Source organism: Globicephala melas, chromosome 14, assembly GCF_963455315.2.
Source record: "Globicephala melas chromosome 14, mGloMel1.2, whole genome shotgun sequence".
Lineage (NCBI taxonomy): Eukaryota > Metazoa > Chordata > Mammalia > Artiodactyla > Delphinidae > Globicephala > Globicephala melas.
In genome coordinates this window covers 69,961,539-69,978,726 of record NC_083327.1, presented here as the reverse complement: position 1 = coordinate 69,978,726, position 17,188 = coordinate 69,961,539, and the positions used below count along the sequence as shown (strand labels likewise).

At 40.3% G+C, this 17,188-nt stretch overlaps 1 protein-coding gene across 5 annotated transcripts in view; it reads right to left on the bottom strand.

The window, feature by feature from the left end:
• The window catches only part of GRM1 (glutamate metabotropic receptor 1), a 362,418-nt gene that overhangs the window by 49,898 nt on the left and 295,332 nt on the right, over positions 1-17,188 (bottom strand). For all 5 annotated transcript variants that reach the window (XM_060283283.1, XM_030853238.2, XM_030853240.2 and 2 more), the window contains 3 exons: positions 16,921-17,167; positions 12,353-12,521; positions 1,208-1,334 (listed from right to left, as the gene is read on the bottom strand). In XM_060283283.1, coding sequence (XP_060139266.1) covers positions 1,208-1,334; positions 12,353-12,521; positions 16,921-17,167 — 543 coding nt within the window. The remainder of the gene's footprint in view (positions 1-1,207; positions 1,335-12,352; positions 12,522-16,920; positions 17,168-17,188) is intronic.

The window sequence follows — 17,188 nt, the reverse complement described above, 5'->3', positions numbered from 1 at the left end:
ACATTGCTCTTGGGAAGCTTATAGACTCATGTAATCCATCCACAGGAGTCCCATTGATTTTATGAGTAAATCGTCTCTTGCATTCATTTATTCCTCTCCATTGCTGTAGCAGCTGCCCTAGTTCACACCCTTTGAATTTACTCACTTGGACCAACATAATAGCTTCCTAACTTCTCTCTATTTTTAGTCTAGGCTCACTACTCTCCTCCATACTACCTCCAGGGTCATCTTTCTGAGACACAGATATCATGATGTTATTCACCACTTTAAATTCTTCAGTGGTTCTCCTGTGCTTAAAGCCAAAATCCAAACATTTATAAAAAGGTCCTACAGAAGCTCCTTACCATTTGCTGCCAGTGTACTCATCCAGTCTCATTTCTGACCACGTATCTACTAGGCCTTGCATTTACCAAACAACCCCATATACTTGTTCCATGGTTTTCTCCAAATGTACTACATGCTTTCATGTTTCCCATGTTCTACTTTCTGTCTGGAATTTCTTTCATCTCCTTATCTGCCTAACAAACTTTACAGTAGTTTATAAATATCTCTATTGTAGTAATAACTATTTTATTTTATACTTTTACATGTTTCTTCCCTGATATATTTTAAGTAAATAAAGCTGGGGCTGTGTTTCACTTATTTTTGTACCTTTACGCCCTGCAATAGTGCCTCATATATAGATGTTCAAGAAATATTTGCGAATATAAATTCAGGTGACTAGAAATATCTTCAGATAAAATTTTTAAAAAGAAAAACAGGAACAACTTGTATACAAGAATAACCTTTGAATACACTTTTATATTTAAATGAACTTTTTTTTTTTTTTTGCGATACGCGGCCCTCTCACTACTGTGGCCTCTCCTATTGCGGAGCACAGGCTCCAGACACGCAGGCCCAGCGGCCATGGCTCACGGGCCCAGCCGCTCTGTGGCATGTGGGATCTTCCCGGACAGGGGCACGAACCCGTGTCCCCTGCATCGTCAGGCGGACTCTAAACCACTGTGCCACCAGGGAAGCCCTAAATGAACTTTTAATATAGATTACGGAAATCGTATAAGAGGTTTATGTGTACACTTTGACATGAGCAGTAACAATGTAAATAAACATTGAAAAAGACATGAGATAATCACTATCATTTTAAACAACAGGCACATTGGAAAGGTCAACAGTCAGGGACAGGGCTTACAAGTGAGGCAGCTCCTACCTGTTAGATCTGCATTGGGCCACCATCCCACGTCACAAGCTTTGCAGGTGAATTCATCTTGCACATATTCATTCTCTTTGCAGGCAGTGCAAATCCAGCAGCAACTGACTTCTCCTTTCCGTATGACCTATAACATAGCAATATTTCATATGCCTTACAGATCGCTTCTCCAGAAAGACATTTTTTTTTCAGATGAGGACTTGCTTTCAAACTATGATTTTTTTAGAAAAGTAACTTTTCAAAAAATCGTATATGTCGAGGAACTTTAAATACATGGATTGGGATATACCTTATTGTACCAGAGTTCAGATGTGAGTTTCAGTTCATTCCATGTTGGATGTGGAAGCTTTTCAATAATAATTTCTTTTATAAAAGGAATTAAACAGCTGAATCGTATCATTATGTATATTAATATGTATTAATAATTCTTAGAAAAGTAAAAATACATTTTTCTTTTTATATTGTTATAAGTTCCTTGATTTGTACTTTCATAATGTCTAATACGCTGTTAATCCCATCCATTAAAAAATTATTTCTAATATACTTTGGTTTTCATTGTATAAATTCTATTTTATGTTCTTATATTTCCATGTGTCTTCTCGTGATATGCACGTTTTCTTTTAAATCCTTTCATATGTATTTACAGTAGGTATTTTAATTTGACTTCTAATTCCATCATCAATATAATATCTGGGACTGTTTCTATTGCTTGCTTTTCCTTCAGGTAATGTGTCTCGCTTTGTCACATGTCTAAAATGTTTTCACCAGATGCTGGACATAAGGTGTAGAGTGCTGGATTTTTCTCTTGAAGTAGTACTGGCCTTTGTTCCAGCAGGCAGCTAAGTCACCTGTGGCTCAGGCTTGAGTCTTGTTTTTCATTTTTTAGGGCAAGTCTAGAATAGTCTCTACTCTAGGAATAGTTTAGCCTCATTATAAACTATGACCCTGCTGGGATCTCTACTTAACTCTTTGTGTATTCAGCAAAGCGTCTCCACTAGGGCTTGTAGAAACTGGGACAATTCTTGGCCTTGTGTGACCTCTGGGAATCCAGCTTCCCACTAATTGTTCTTTACCTGGACATTCTGAATTCTACCCTGCTCATACAGATTCAGTCAAACACTCATGAAAACTCATATGCCAACTTCTGGGACTCTTTTTCTGCATAGATCCATCCTCTTCCTTCCTCTGCACTACAAATTCTGGCCGCCTTGGCCTTCTTAAACTCTGATTTCTGTCTTCTTAAATTATCAAGATAGCCAAGCTCTGTTTGTGTTCTTTTTTTTTTTTTTTTTTTGCGGTACGCGGGCCTCTCACTGTCGTGACCTCTCCCCCTGCGGAGCACAGGCTCCGGACGCGCAGCTCAGCGGCCATGGCTCACGGGCCCAGCCGCTCCGTGGCATGTGGGATCTTTCCGGACCGGGGCATGAACTCGTGTCCCCTGCATCGGCAGGCGGACTCTCAACCACTGCGCCACCAGGGAAACCCCCTCTGTTTGTGTTCTTTCTCACTAAACAACAACTAGGAAATTGCCTCCAGACAGAAAGCCAGAGTGATTTTAGGGTTCACCTTGTTTGTTTCCTTTCAATTCCTTGAATTCAAGGTCATGCACTGTTTTCCAATGTCTGAACATAGTCATTTCATATATTGTGTCAAGTTTTCTGGTTGTTTACAGCAGAAGACAAAGTCTGTACTCTGTTACTCCCTCATGGCTAGAAACAGAGGTCCCTCCCTAACACATTCGACATAATCAAATGTTCTCATATGTAAAGTCAGAAATTAAACTGTAAATATTGCCATACCTTAAAATCATACAAATTCTATCCTTTGTGAAAATAAAATTATCTTCTTGCAAATCTGGTCGAAATTTATACCACTATTTTAGAATTACATGAAAAATATCAAATGACATTATATTTTCAGAAACTGTAAAAGGTTTCCTTTTTCTTCTTTTACTTTCAAATAACTTTAGAAAGTAGACTCAGATTGTCTTTTTGAAAAATTCACACTTATCCTCAGAATAAGCATAAGAAATCGATATTCCAAATTATAAATTTTTCTAAGTGCCATGAGGAAAATTGAATAAATGAGTACTGCTTTTTACTTTAATGAGTATAAGAAGTACAAAATAGTGTATATCTCTTCAGTCAGCTTTATCTTTTTCCTAACTATAAAATGAATACTATGAATGAGACGATTTCAAAAGATAATAATGCTAAACAATTTATTTATGCAGAATGACTGGTGAAAGGTAGATCCTATGAGTAACTGGCACATGGAAAGTATTTAAGATTAGCCTTTAAATGACTGAATAAATGAATGAATAAGTGATTGGCTTATACCTCTAATAAATAATGAAAAAGGGACTGCTCAAATGCAGTTATTTTTTTATTACTTCTTATTCAGCCACCAAATATGTGCACTTTTGCCATACAATGTCTAAAATATGGGATTTGTCTTTTCTGTCTCTCAGCCACCCCTCTAGACTCAGAAAGCTGAATTCTGGTCCCTGTCTCCTAGTCATATAACGTGCCTCTAATTACTTCTCACTCCAGAGTTACATGCACACAGCTGCCAAGATCATCTTGATGGCCTGTGGGCTCCTCAAGAGAAGGGAATCATGCCATACTTTCATTGTTTTCAGATCCTAGTCATCAATAAATGTACCAAGAACACACAGTAGCTGGCCAATGAACGAGTGTTGAGTTGAACCTTTTTTAAAAATGTAATTCGGCCACTCAAGGAATGTCAATGTCTCCCTTTTCTAATACCTTTGAAATATAAGCTCTTTGGTCAGTGATTCACTTAGTCCCTGGTCCTTGTTTCTGCACCTAAGTTTGACGGTTAATAATCTCTTACATAAGTCCGCCAAACAAGGAAGGCAGCCTCTGTGCCATCCCCTGCTTACATCCTCATTAATGTCCACATAATTGTTTGTTTTGGAGGGAGGTTTCAAGTAGGGCAGATACATCATCTAATTTGCTTTCCATCTGACTTGCTTTCTACAAGGATTATTATGGCTGCTGTTTAGAGAATAGATTTTAAGAAGGACAAAAGAGAGAGAGTGTGTGTGTTGCTTAATCCATGGCTTTAACATGCAACAATAAAGAAATAAATATATTTTAATAAAAGAAAGAATATTCCTTTCCATTTAGAATATCATCTTTCCTCCATCAGCCCATCTATGTCACTACTTTCGAGTCCTGACACATGCTCCAGGAAGTATTTCTGGTGCAGTGAGCCCTTTGAAATATTACCTTATTTGGAATTCTCTATAATTAAAATATACTTGGTAGTTTATTACCACAAGTCAGTTAGCTTTTGTCCTCTAGTTGTTTCACATGTATATGGTAGATATGTTTCATTCAGATACTTTTTAAAAAATTCTTAAATTATTGTCTCTACATTTTAATCTCCCCCATATCACAGGTATTGATATTTTAAAGTATTTTTATACTAACTGATATTTCTTTTGCATGGAGTATACACTCAATAACTAAATAATGTATTGTCACCATAAAACACTTTTTATGACAGCTCTGAGTCATGATAAGAGATTTGATATTTCTCTGAAATTGCGCTTGAAAGACCAAGACTTCCCAAGACACAGGGACTGTTTTGATTCCTTTTACATCCTGTGTACATGGTGCTCTGTTTATTGTTAGTAAGACTAGATGACCTGCTGCTTCACACAAGGTTATGATTCAATTCCATATACACTGTAGGAGTCTTAAAGTATTTATGACATAGGAAATCAAGTGTTAACTTTACGACTACGTTTCTGAAGTAACTTGAAATGGATTTTTTAAATTTAGGCTTTGTTTAGAAAAAGGACAAAAGAAAGAAAACAGCATCGAGAGAATATAATGAAGGAAAAGTAATGATAAGTCAAAGGAAACAGAGAAATTTGCTTCAGAAGGGAAATGCCTGGAAGACTAAACAGAATAAAGACACTGGTCCTACCTAATTAGGACCGTAGGAAAATCAGCTGAGGGAGAGAAGGGCTAGTCCTACCCTCCTGTGTCCCCATGGCACCCAGCATGAGAGCTTGGGCAACAAAGGACTCTAATTGCTGATACAATTTTTTCCAGCTACACCATGAGTTCCTCAAAGGAAGGGGCCATATTTAAGTTTCTTTTGCTTTCACAGTGCTAGCATAGTTATTGGTACATATTAATTTTTCAATAATTACTCAATAATGTTTGTGAAAGAAAAGAGGGAAATAATATGGAATATTACATAAACAAAAGAAATGAAAATGAAGAATTCAAAGAGAATAAAAAATAGGAGGAAATTGAAGAGAGCCTTGAAAGAATTATAGAAAAATATCAGTTTAGGAAAATCCCTACGTAGTAATTTATTACAGGGGAAATGTAACAAAAATCATATAAAAATGGACATACATTGAACGAGACCATGTGCAAGGCCCTCTGTACAGAATTACACTAAACCTCACAACCACTCCATGCAGTGAAGTTAATTGTTTACATTTTGCAGATGAAGAAACAGCTGCAGAGGGGATCAGTAACTTGTGCAAACCTCAGGCACATTATCACCAGTTATTTTCAAGAACTAAGCTCAAGAACTCAGCATGTTATGCTGAGAACCAAAATTATATCTCAGAAGTTGGTAGATATGTATTTACTTAACCAACATTTATTTAGTGGCCCAGTGTGCCAGACGTGGTGCTATGCATGCGGACAAATAAATGAAAAGACCTGATGATCACTGAGGTTAAGAAGCTCAGAATCTGACATAATGTAATACATATACTGCTAGAAGGAGGAATGAAATGCTTATGCAGGGCATATGCATTCAATCATTCATCCATTCATTCATTCACATTATGCATTCACAATCAGTGAATAAAACAGATCATATCCCCATCTTTGAGGAGCGCCATCCTAGAAAAGGGCTTTGAGAAAACTACAGCAAGAAAGAGGAATAGGGTGCAGGGCAGGGACCAAGGTGAGGCAAGCCTAGTGCCTAGGGACCAGACTTAAAGAGGCCCTTAAAACCCTCAGCGTTGTGCACATCCCACCCTGCACTTGCAGGATGTTGATGGGGGGCCACTTTAGGGTCTGTGCCCTAAGTTCTTCACTTGCCTCATCTCAGTCCCAGTCTTGATAGGGAGGCACGTGGAATTGGGGATTGCAATTTTGCACATGGTGGTCAGGTAAGGCTTCACAAAGATATGCCATTTGAGTAAAGACTTGAGAGAGGGAAAGGGAGTAAGTCCTGAATATATCTGGTGGAAGAGAGTTCTAGGCAGTGGGATCAGCTTAAGAAAAGACCCAGAAGTAAGAGTCCAATGTGTACTCATGCTATTGCCTTCCTTCTTTACTTTTCTGTATGTGTGTTATACTTCAATAAATATTTACTTAAAAAAGAAAATGAGCCCTGCTTTGGCCACTGCCACCTGCAAGACACAACAGCTCTGCTGCGTTCCTTCTCTGCCCGGTGTCATGTGATTCAGCAGCAGGTCCTATCGGCACCTGTCCCCAAAAGTGGCAGACAAGCTAGATTTGAGGCTAAGGTGATCACCAAAAAGTTCAGTAACCAGGAGACCATCTTAAACACTGGTCAAAGCATGAGAGGTGAAGGTGTAGGTATTACTCAGAGTGGCTGTGAATAAATTAATGATGATTCCATAGAATTTCTCATTATGACCAGTGCTTGCAAAGTTTTCTCTCTTTCAGAGACACTATAATAATTTCATGCTTTCACATACATAATAAAATACAAAAAGGAACCCAGTATTTTGTCTTTAACTTTTTTCAAAATTGTAGCCAGTATGTTTTTAGTAGCTGGGGCAGATCACATCATCATTATGTAATCATAAGCTTCTCAGATAAGGAATTTTGATACTCCTGTGGACAATTTTTGTTGAGAACCTGCCATCCTGCAGTGGAATTTAGAAAATATTACATAATGAAGGAACTATGTCATTGTTTCATTGGTTGCCAAAATGGTTGCATTAACTATGAACAAGTTCAATGGGTAGTTTGTTTTGATTCACAAAAAGGGGAAGTTGAGGTGAACAGGACAGCTGTGGTTGGTGATGTTATTGCTAACTTTCTTAGCTGGTCTTATGGCCATGTGAGAATTGCCCTTATGCTTAGAAGACAAAAGCTGAGGTATGAAGTTTCATGATATCTGCACCTCAGTTCAGATGGTTCAGGGAAAAAACAGTTAACCCAATTCTGAAATATATAGTTTGTAAAAATATGTGTATCTGGGCTTTTCTCCACATATCTAGGGTGTATTATACTATAGGACAATATGGCATGTGTAATGAAGAGCCATTTATGATACGGTCTCCATAATTCTATCTTGATAGGCCAGGTGAGAAGGGGGGAAGTAGTGATTTCTACTTTCCATGCCTAAAGTCCCAGACTCAAACCATCATCTTGGAGTAAAGAATCCAAAAACGAACTAAACGGAAGAGAAAACTAGAAGAGAAGAGAGGGGAAAAGAAAGAATAGGAGGTGAATGAAAGCAATCCCCAGGACCCTTTCCCTGGGATTCTCTGCCGGTTTCCCCATCTCTGTCAGACTCTCCCGACCACCTTCACTAATATTTATTGCCTGCTTAGTTCTAGATTCTGTTCCCTCAGCAATTTTAAAGTGGATCTCTATTTATAACTTCATCGTAAACTATTAAGAAAATCAGCTTTAGCAATTGAAACTTGCATTTGTAGGAAATATGCCAGTTCACATAATGAAAGATGGTTGAACAACATGTGGCTGTGGGTTGATAAGAGCTTCGGATTGGCTCCAAGCTCAGCTCGGCATTTCTTAACCACTAGCTGAGAAAGCTTGGGGCAAGTGATTCAAGCCCTCTGGGCCTCTGACTTCTCATCTATAAAATGGGGTGATAATATCTGCTTTTAAAGGGTTGTTTTAAGGAATAATTGAAACGATGTCATCCATTCTTGTACTTGCATGAGAATATGCCTGATCAATGTTAGTTCCCGATCTCTATTGCCTCCCTTCTCCTTTCTTTCACTTTCTCCCCCTTGCCTTCCCACCCCTTCTTACCTCTTTCCTGCCTTCCCCACACCAAGGAAAATAGCAGCAGGCTTGGTGTGGGAGACCAATACAAGTGCCAGGCCATTGCTGTTTGCTTGCAGATCCATTGTCCATAGTTTACGTGCTGCCTCAAATTCTTTTTGCCTGACCTGTCTCTTAGGCCCTTGGCCCCTGGCTCTTGAGGGTTCTGGATGCTTCTGCAACTCCTACCTCAGAGCCTACCACTACTGTGTCATCTTCTGGCATCTGCAGGTGACTCTCTCTCCCCCAGAGGAGGCACTGGGTTCTAGAACTGCCTCCTTGGCAATTCAGCACAGCAGGAGCCCAGACCAGACTGTGTAAGACCCACAGAGACTTCTCCCCTTGCTGCTTCCAAATTCAAAGAAGGTCCACATAGCAGGACATGGACACTGGCTTCCCCAGCAGCTGCCTAAAGGAGTCAGATGACATCACGTCCTGTGAGCAGACGCTGACCACAGGAAGCAGAAAATAGAATGGCAGGAGTGCGTACGTTTTTCTCCCTTCCTTGCTCCAACACACAGTCCCAGCAGCCTGTCCAGAGACCTCCGTGAGGCTGAGCTGTGCTCAGCGAGGCAGCGTCCTGCTCAGTGACGCTTCACCGTAGTGGTAGAGGTGTTCCGCCACGCTTCTATGCCTCCCTTCCCTTTTCCTCTCACTCTTGCTTTCCTGGGATTGTATCTCCCAGTAATGCATTAGCACTTAACCTTGCTTAGCTTTCAGGGTTCAAGGGAACCTGAGCTAAGTATCTGCGCACTACATTGCTCAGGCTCTCTTTCCAGCGTCTTCTCCATACGGTTGGCAGAATGGAAGGACCTAATGGGAGACTGAAGAGCCGGAGAGAGGAGAAGCCTCGTATCAAGGTATCCTCCCCTCCCACCTCAGGAGGTGTCTCAGGTAGTATCTGTGACCTTCCCTGTGTCCCTCTAGCCCAGAGGTGGGAATGATTCCTACTGTTGCTCATCTCTGAGTTGCCTCATTGCCACTTTTTACTTTTTTTTTTTTTTTTTGCAGTACGTGGGCCTCTCACTGCTGTGGCCTCTCCCGTTGCGGAGCACAGGCTGCGGACGCGCAGGCTCGGCGGCCATGGCTCATGGGCCCAGCCGCTCCGTGGCATGTGGGATCTTCCCAGACCGGGGCACGAACCCTTGTCCCCTGCATCGGCAGGCGGACTCTCAACCACTACGCCACCAGGGAAGCCCCCCTTTTACTTTTATAACCAGTTTTTTACCTTAAATTTCCTCTGTTGAACCACCTGGCATGGGTTCTTTCTTTCCTGACTGAAACCTGACTAATATAAGACACAACAAAAGTTTGATTTTATTTACCACTGTTTGTGGTATGATTGAAATCAATTTCTCCTCCATAAAATATTATATTTATAAGATATTATATTTATATTTCTAAAATCAATAACGTAAGAAAACTGGACTTTTAACTACTTCAAAGGAAATTACCATAAGAAAGTTTTATGGGTTACCACAAAAGAAGTCAAATGGTTATTTCAACATTTTAAGTGGCATTTGATATTTAAAGTGAATAATCCTTTCCTAAAGGTTATGTTTCTCAGTTAATATAAGTGCAAGTCCTACAATCACCTTTTAAGTTGCTTCCCTCCAGTCTCTGTAGTGGTTACTGAGAGACCTGGCTCTGCATCTTGAACCTGGTAGATGGCAAATTGACGATGTAAGAATATAAATGCTATTATTTGGTAAATGGGATTCAGATTTCATTTGTTTCCATACCTCCCGTGGTGCTTATGGGAAACAAACAAACATCCCCCCTCACCCCAATGCCAGGTGTTATTGAGAACGGGCATAACTTTTATCCTGCAGGGTACACAGTACTATGAAAATTGGACCCCAAGAGATTTGCATTTATAGCAAGTGCTCTGTAATGGCTCAGCAAAGATTTCTGGGATCTCCTTCGATAACATTGCATGGGTGTAATGCAAATGTGATGCCAGAAATACTTCAGTATCTAGCTTAAAGATGCATGCAGACAGCCTTTCCTCTGAACTTGGGGGTGGGGGGAAAGTCTATCTTCTGGAGTATACAAATGGGACTACACATGGCATGTGAGCTCCCATTCATGGCCTGCCAGCAGTCAGAGTAACAGGAGGGAAGTCTGAAAGGGAGCTGGGGTGCAGAGTATCTTCAGATTGATTTGTTTTCTCTTGCCAGGGTTGTATTTGTTTGTTTGTTTGTTTGTTTTTCTTATACTCTGAATAACCAAACTGTGTAGTTTCATAAACTTTTTCACAGCAGTTGTCTGCACTAAAGATTCAATGCTGCCACCCATGCTGGGGAGGAGGTCTGAGATGAACATGTGACACCCTTTGGGTCACAGGAGAGCATAAAGCCCAGGGCTTCTGGGCTGTCCCAATCATATGACTTCAGGTCTCCCTGGTTTTCCCTACCATCCAGAGAAGATAACCAACCCAGAATCCACTGGTCTGGCATCCTGTGGTAAGAGTCAAGGAGAAGTTTTAGGCCTCTCAATTTCAGAGGATATATTCCTAATACCACCAGACAGCCCCATGTGAAAAATTCCATCTGGATAAGAATCAGAAATGGATTCTTGGGAAGAAGCAGCACTGACGTATGGCCCGTACACAGTGGTTTGCCTGGAGTCACTCTTACACTACTGAAATGCTTCTGTACTGGTTGGAAACTAATGGTGTCTCCCCAAGCCCCCTGATTGCCCCATACTACCCTATCCATGTAAGATTCCTCACCTAAATCTTCCCATGACCCAACAACTCAAGGATTAACCGTGGGCATAGCAGGAGGCCTCCAGCACCCTGTCATAGCACTAAAATGGAGTTCATTCTGATTGGTTGGTTATCATGACAATTATTAAATATTTTTAATATCACACCTGCAGAGAAGGCAGTGACATTTGCAACTAGGGTGAGTTGCCTCAGAAGTTTTTTTCACACTCAAAGTGATGGATTCTACTGAGAGCTTGAGTCCACCCAGACAGCTCTTCTCAGCTGCTAAACGATGTTGCAGGTTCCAGATCCTCCAAATACTTTGATCAGCAGTGATAAAGCTTTTCCAGCTGCTGTACCAGCACTACTAGACTCTTGCCCTAAAGGCCCCTAAGTATACTTCTCAGGGCCTCTCCCTCGCATGGCTGGTTCTACGGCTCCTGCAAATGGCATAGCAGCGTGGCCATGTGGAGAGAGAGCAGAAGCCTCACACCATATACATTCCAGCCCCAGCTGTGCCTTGTGACATTTACTTGACGGCTTGTCTGCTCCCAGAGATGAGTCACAGAAAATTAGAGATGGGAAAGACCTATTAGGTCATTTAATCCACACTCCTGTCAGTTCACAATCACTCCCCTACACTCCATTTCCTAGTGCATCAGCCAGTCTGGTTTCTAAATAGCATGGGATTCAGAGAGTGCTCTTTCCATGTCTTCTTCACCAAGAATTCTCTCTACTCCATTCAGCCAAATGTCCAGTGTATGAGGTTTATTTACTCTAGTTTTAAATATACAGTAATATCATGATCACTCACTTGCCCCAACCTGGGGAAAAAAAAAAAAAAAACTTCTGGGAATAATTAGAAGTGAAGACTCTCTCTTGGCTGGAAAATACCAGTTTCAGGAAAATTCAAAGAACTTGGTAGAGAAAAGAGAAGTGGTAAGCAATGCTTTTGTGTTACCTCATTTCAGCTTCTTTTATTTTAGTTATACATTTATTTGGAATCGTTCAGCTTCTGCTTTCTTTGACAATAGCTAGAACTATGGGTAAGCAGTATCATTGGCTTTGGTTTCCGCGTTTACTTCTGTCTTAATTTTTAATTTGATTATTCATCCCCTTGCTTTCTATATCGTATTTAAGACTGCAGCTCATCATTACGATTCAAATAAAGACTATTCTAAATATCCCAGTGGTTTGCCTATTCCATTGCCCAATCTTTCTTTGTCTTCCTCATTTTTGCTAAACACAAGGACAGAAACAGTATGCCTGGTGCACCCTTTCTGGACAGTCTGGTCAAAGAAAAATGTCTGTGTTTTTCTTTGCTTATGCCCAGGCAGGAGGTCTCCTCATGGACACCGTCCAAGAATGCATGTGTGGCTGGCTTACCTTAATTTGACCCTTTAAGCAAGGCTCACTGCACACAGACCGTACCATTCCACTCTTGTTCATTTGGATTTTGTAATCATCAATGTTCAACACCCCTTCATGCCAAGTTCCAACTTGTACATAGTCATAGCGATTAGCTTCAGTGTACTGCAGATTCATGATATCATACCTACAAAGAAAGCAACACGTGTGTCTTGGAGAAGATGGACATGATGTAGAAACCAAAGGAATTTAGTAAATAGGTAATAATAGAGAGAAGAAAGAGAAAAGTTAGAATCATCCCATGTCCCAATGCCAGCTACTGTCAATATTTTAGTTTATTTAGTTATGTATCCTCTGATTTTCCAAAATGTATATTCCATTCTTCAGTCTCTGTTTGTGTATCATCCATATTCATTAAAGAAGATATTATTCTTGTACTTTTCTCTCTGCTTATTCTCAAAAAGATCTATATGTGCTGAGTCGATCACCATATCCTTCAAATCATTATTCACTAGATTATTCTTTGATCAAGTAACAATTCTTCAGAACACTAATTTTTAGCTTAAGTACTTTTATTCCAAATTCCTTTTTCACATTCAGTTGCCATTTTAATTACACTGGATTAAAAGAGGTGAGTTTTACCAAGTCTGGAACTTACTTTAGGTGCTAATAGAGCACGAAATCTGAGGAATGCACCTTTAATTAGCAAGGATGTTTGGGATTTAACATCTTGAGCATTGACATTTAAACTGGTCTCTTCCTTGATCAGGACAAACATTTCTGAATCCAAGTAATTGGTGTCAGTTATTTCAAATGCTGCAATGCTGCACAATGGTAAAATCTACATTTAGAAATCTTCACTGTAGCCAGAGTGTGTTCTGGGGATCAGACACATCATTTCCCAGTGTGGGCAGTGGAGAGCATTTTCCAATTTGGTGGAAAAAACACAGCATTTGACATTAGAATGTATAAGCTGGAATCTCTTTCCTAATGTTTTAATAGTAGATTATACTACTTAGGAATGTCACTAAACTCTGTAAGGCTCACGGGGTTCTTGTGGGAATTTACTAACATAAGGCTGTTCGCAATTGGGAGAAATACCTATGTAAGGCAATATCACTATATCATTCACATTAGTAGCACTATTAATGTGCTAAAACACTCTGGTTATTTCCATACTATAAGGAAATGAGAACATCTTTGTGTTGTCATAGTCATTTCTCTCTCGGTTATTGACAATTCTCTGGTATTCTTCAATCTTCTTTCCATGTTGCTATTTACTCCAAGGAAACTATAACTCAAGTGGCAGTTGCCCAAAAATGGATGCCTGACTCTCCCTCAGTGGCTCTGCAAAGTGGGGTTCTTTCCTACAGTACCTGTGCATTCTTCACTCTCCTGCACTAGAATATGAGACAATATCTCTTACTCTTTGTGCATGACCCAGAGAAATAGCTGGCAATTAACTAACACATATTCCTCTTCCTCAGCTCTCTTCCTCCCCTCCCTAATATCCCTACCTAACCCATCTCGGAATTCTTTCCCTCTAACCCTGATACAGACTCAGAATCCTCCTCAGCCCAGCACTCCAGGAAGCTACTACCAATCAACCTTAGCTGGCATCTGAAACCTACTGGTCATATCTGGCCTAGTTCTTTATCTATACAGCTAATATCTTTTAATAGCTTTGCTGCCTGTTCTTAATGTGCAAACGCATCCTGTCACCCACAGGATGGCTAGTGGCTTCTCCACAATCAGATTCTGGCAATTTCTATAAGTAGCAGCTCCCTAGAGGGAAAGGGGACTCTCGGGGCATAAAGGAAGTCTTTCCCCTACTTTTCCAGGTGAACAAAACTTACATGGAGTGAGAAGAGAGAATGGTGCAACTGGAGCGCGTTATTCACCTCTCTGCTTTCTGATTTTTGGTTAATAGAGGGGTCTCATTCCTCTGGTTGCTGAGACAAACCAGAATGTTCTCAGAGTAGCTGTCTGAGTGATATCCACGTGGGTATTAACTGTGGGCTGGTGGCTCACATTCATCTTGCTGATCAAGGACACTAATCTACACCTGCAATATTTTCCCATTGTAAGGTCCTTATGGTTACAGAGCCTGCTGTGTTTGGTATGAGTAATTCCCTTTTTCATTTCCTTTAATCTTTATGTTTTACTCCATATTACATTGTGAAATCTCCTTACATACTTTCAATGCAGGCTTAGGTGTAATGCGAGCTTTAGAATATCTTTTTCCTATAAACCAGTTTCCTAAGACTTTTATTTCAAATTCCTCATTTCAATAGGAGAAATCAGTTCACACTTAATTAGCATTTAGGAACTGAAAAATTCACAATATTTTGGTATGAAAACATACTTTTGAAAAGTCCCAAAAGCTGGAGAAAAAAAATGCTTGAAGATACCAAGGGAAAAATACTGACTTACTAAAAAGAGGCCTTCCCCAGTGCTGTGTGTGTTAAGAAACACTGCTCTTTTCTCTTGACCCCAGAGTCCCTTCTAGCACGTTGGTGGTTATTTGGAATATCCTCAAGCTGTGAACTACAACTTTACAGCATCCTTTCAATGCATTCAATCTATGTTGCATGATGATTAACTAAGATAATTACAAGAGGGACCAAAAGCATGAATGACAGTGTGACAGGAGATAGAAACAGAGGGAAGTCGTTGAAATAGAAATTGAATACAGATGAAGCTGACCAATTTCAAGCCTGTGGAAATGATCCTTGAAAAGGGACCCAGGGGAAAACTCTTGATTTAAATACGTAATTAAAGATGAAGGAGAAACAAGCTAAAATTGTGGGCCTATATTTTGGATAGTTTGCAAATAGAGAGAGGAGGAGGAAACTCATGTCTACGCTGTGTGGGAAATGCATCTGGCCCTGTCCTAGGCACATTTTGTATGTTATAGAATCATGAAGGAAGGTTTCCATTCCAAATCCAATCCTTGATAGAACCTGGTTTCCAGTAGAACCCAGGATTACAACCATGGGTTTAAAGGGGGGTGGGGTGGGGGCGGTCAGTGCTCTGAATCACTTTTTCCTCTGGTACCATTTCTTAAGGTGCTCAGCTCCTGGAAGCTTTCCACACGCCCAGGCCCTGCATCATTCCATTCTTCCCACTCTCATTTTCATCTAAAGCTGCTCCCACCTCACTGGCAGCTTGGAAGGAATCTGATAAATTCATCGCTTTAATTGCTGAGTATTACTTATAGCATTTATCCTTCCTGGAGCTGTTGGATTTTGACAGGGAGAATGCACTTAGGCCCCGCAAGGCACTCTCTAAACGTATAACTTTAAGCTTACATGAAAGGAAGAGATATGTGAAGAATTATTTAGGGTCAAATAGTCTCTTACAGTACATTTGAAATGACATTAAGAAGGTTGCCAGCAATTCTGCCTAATTTTAGGATTAGCTAAAAGGCAGCACGATGTGGCAAAAAGATTACAAGTGTCAATTCAGACTGCACGGCCTCTACCAGCTACTCTCTGCGTGACTTTAGGTGAGTTTCTTCATTTCTCTGACACTCAGTTTTATCATCTGTAAAAGAAGATGATGATATGCCTATAGTGATGAGGATTAAATGATTTGATGATCTGTTTTATCACAACATATGCTTTTCTAAAATCTCTCACTTTGCAAAATTATGTACTGAAAGATAACAGGGCTTAGGAGGAAAAAAAAAAAAAGATTGTGGGCACACTGTGCAGTAGCCAGACTGAGGGCCTTTTTTCTTTCCTGTTGCAGGTTTTAAGTTTTATCCCACTGTTCTGATCATCCCTTGCCTAAGAAAATTCCTATGAAAGAACACAACTACTGTTTATACTGATATCATTCTCTGCATACCAATTACATATGAGCTAACTGGTACTATAAAAGCAAGTGTTGCAGAAGAGACTGTATATAAAATGACTTGGGAAAAATATATATAGTTAGTTAGATTTAATTTTCCTTTGCTTCTTGATTAATTCTTTGGAAGCCATAGAGACTGAATACCAGACAGAAAATTATTTTCTTTCTGGTTCCAAGAAACATGTTAGCAGGAACATAAGTTAACCTGAAAAAAAGGGATACATATGAAGACTTGGTTCTCGTCATGTCTTAAGCTCTTTAAGCAGGAATAATATTAAAATATTCCACAACCAGTATAGTATTGGGACTAATCAGTTAGAAGGAGGCTGACCTGATGTTGGCAGTGCCAGGGAGAATCCTGCTGGTCAGGTGTAATCTCCTTAGTATCTTGGGCTTGCAGGGAGGTCCCAGGAATTCTAAGGGAAGACCAGGGATGATAGCTGTATGTGTGTGTGGGGAGGTAGGGGGGTGGCACTGGTAGGATGCAGGATTGTGGGTATTTACCAATAAGAAGCTTTTCAATGTTTTATAATGTAATTTCCATCTAACATTAGCCCTTTCTTTTTAGCTATCTCGTTGCATCTAACCTCGTTTGCATCTATCCTCGTTTGTGTCTATCGTCGTGGCACCCAGAAACCATGGAACCAAAGGGAGCCAGACCATCCATCTGTCTGGCTCGAAGAGGATCACAGGGTTATTTAGATCCATTATGGAAAAGACTGCTTTACCTTCCAGGAGCATCCCCTTTCTCATCAAACCACACCTCCTCTCCAGACACACCGATGAACGTGGACTTGATGAGGAAGTCCAGGAGTTTGCTGCCATCGATGGGCTTCATGGCATCACAGAGGCCCACATGGCCAGGGCAGAGGGCATGGTGCATGTTCTGTAGCCCATGTGCCATGGCATAGATGGCGTTGATGACAAACCCCATCTTACTGTCCTGGACATAGTTTTCTTCTAAGCTTTCATTGCCTGTAACATAAAAACAGATCA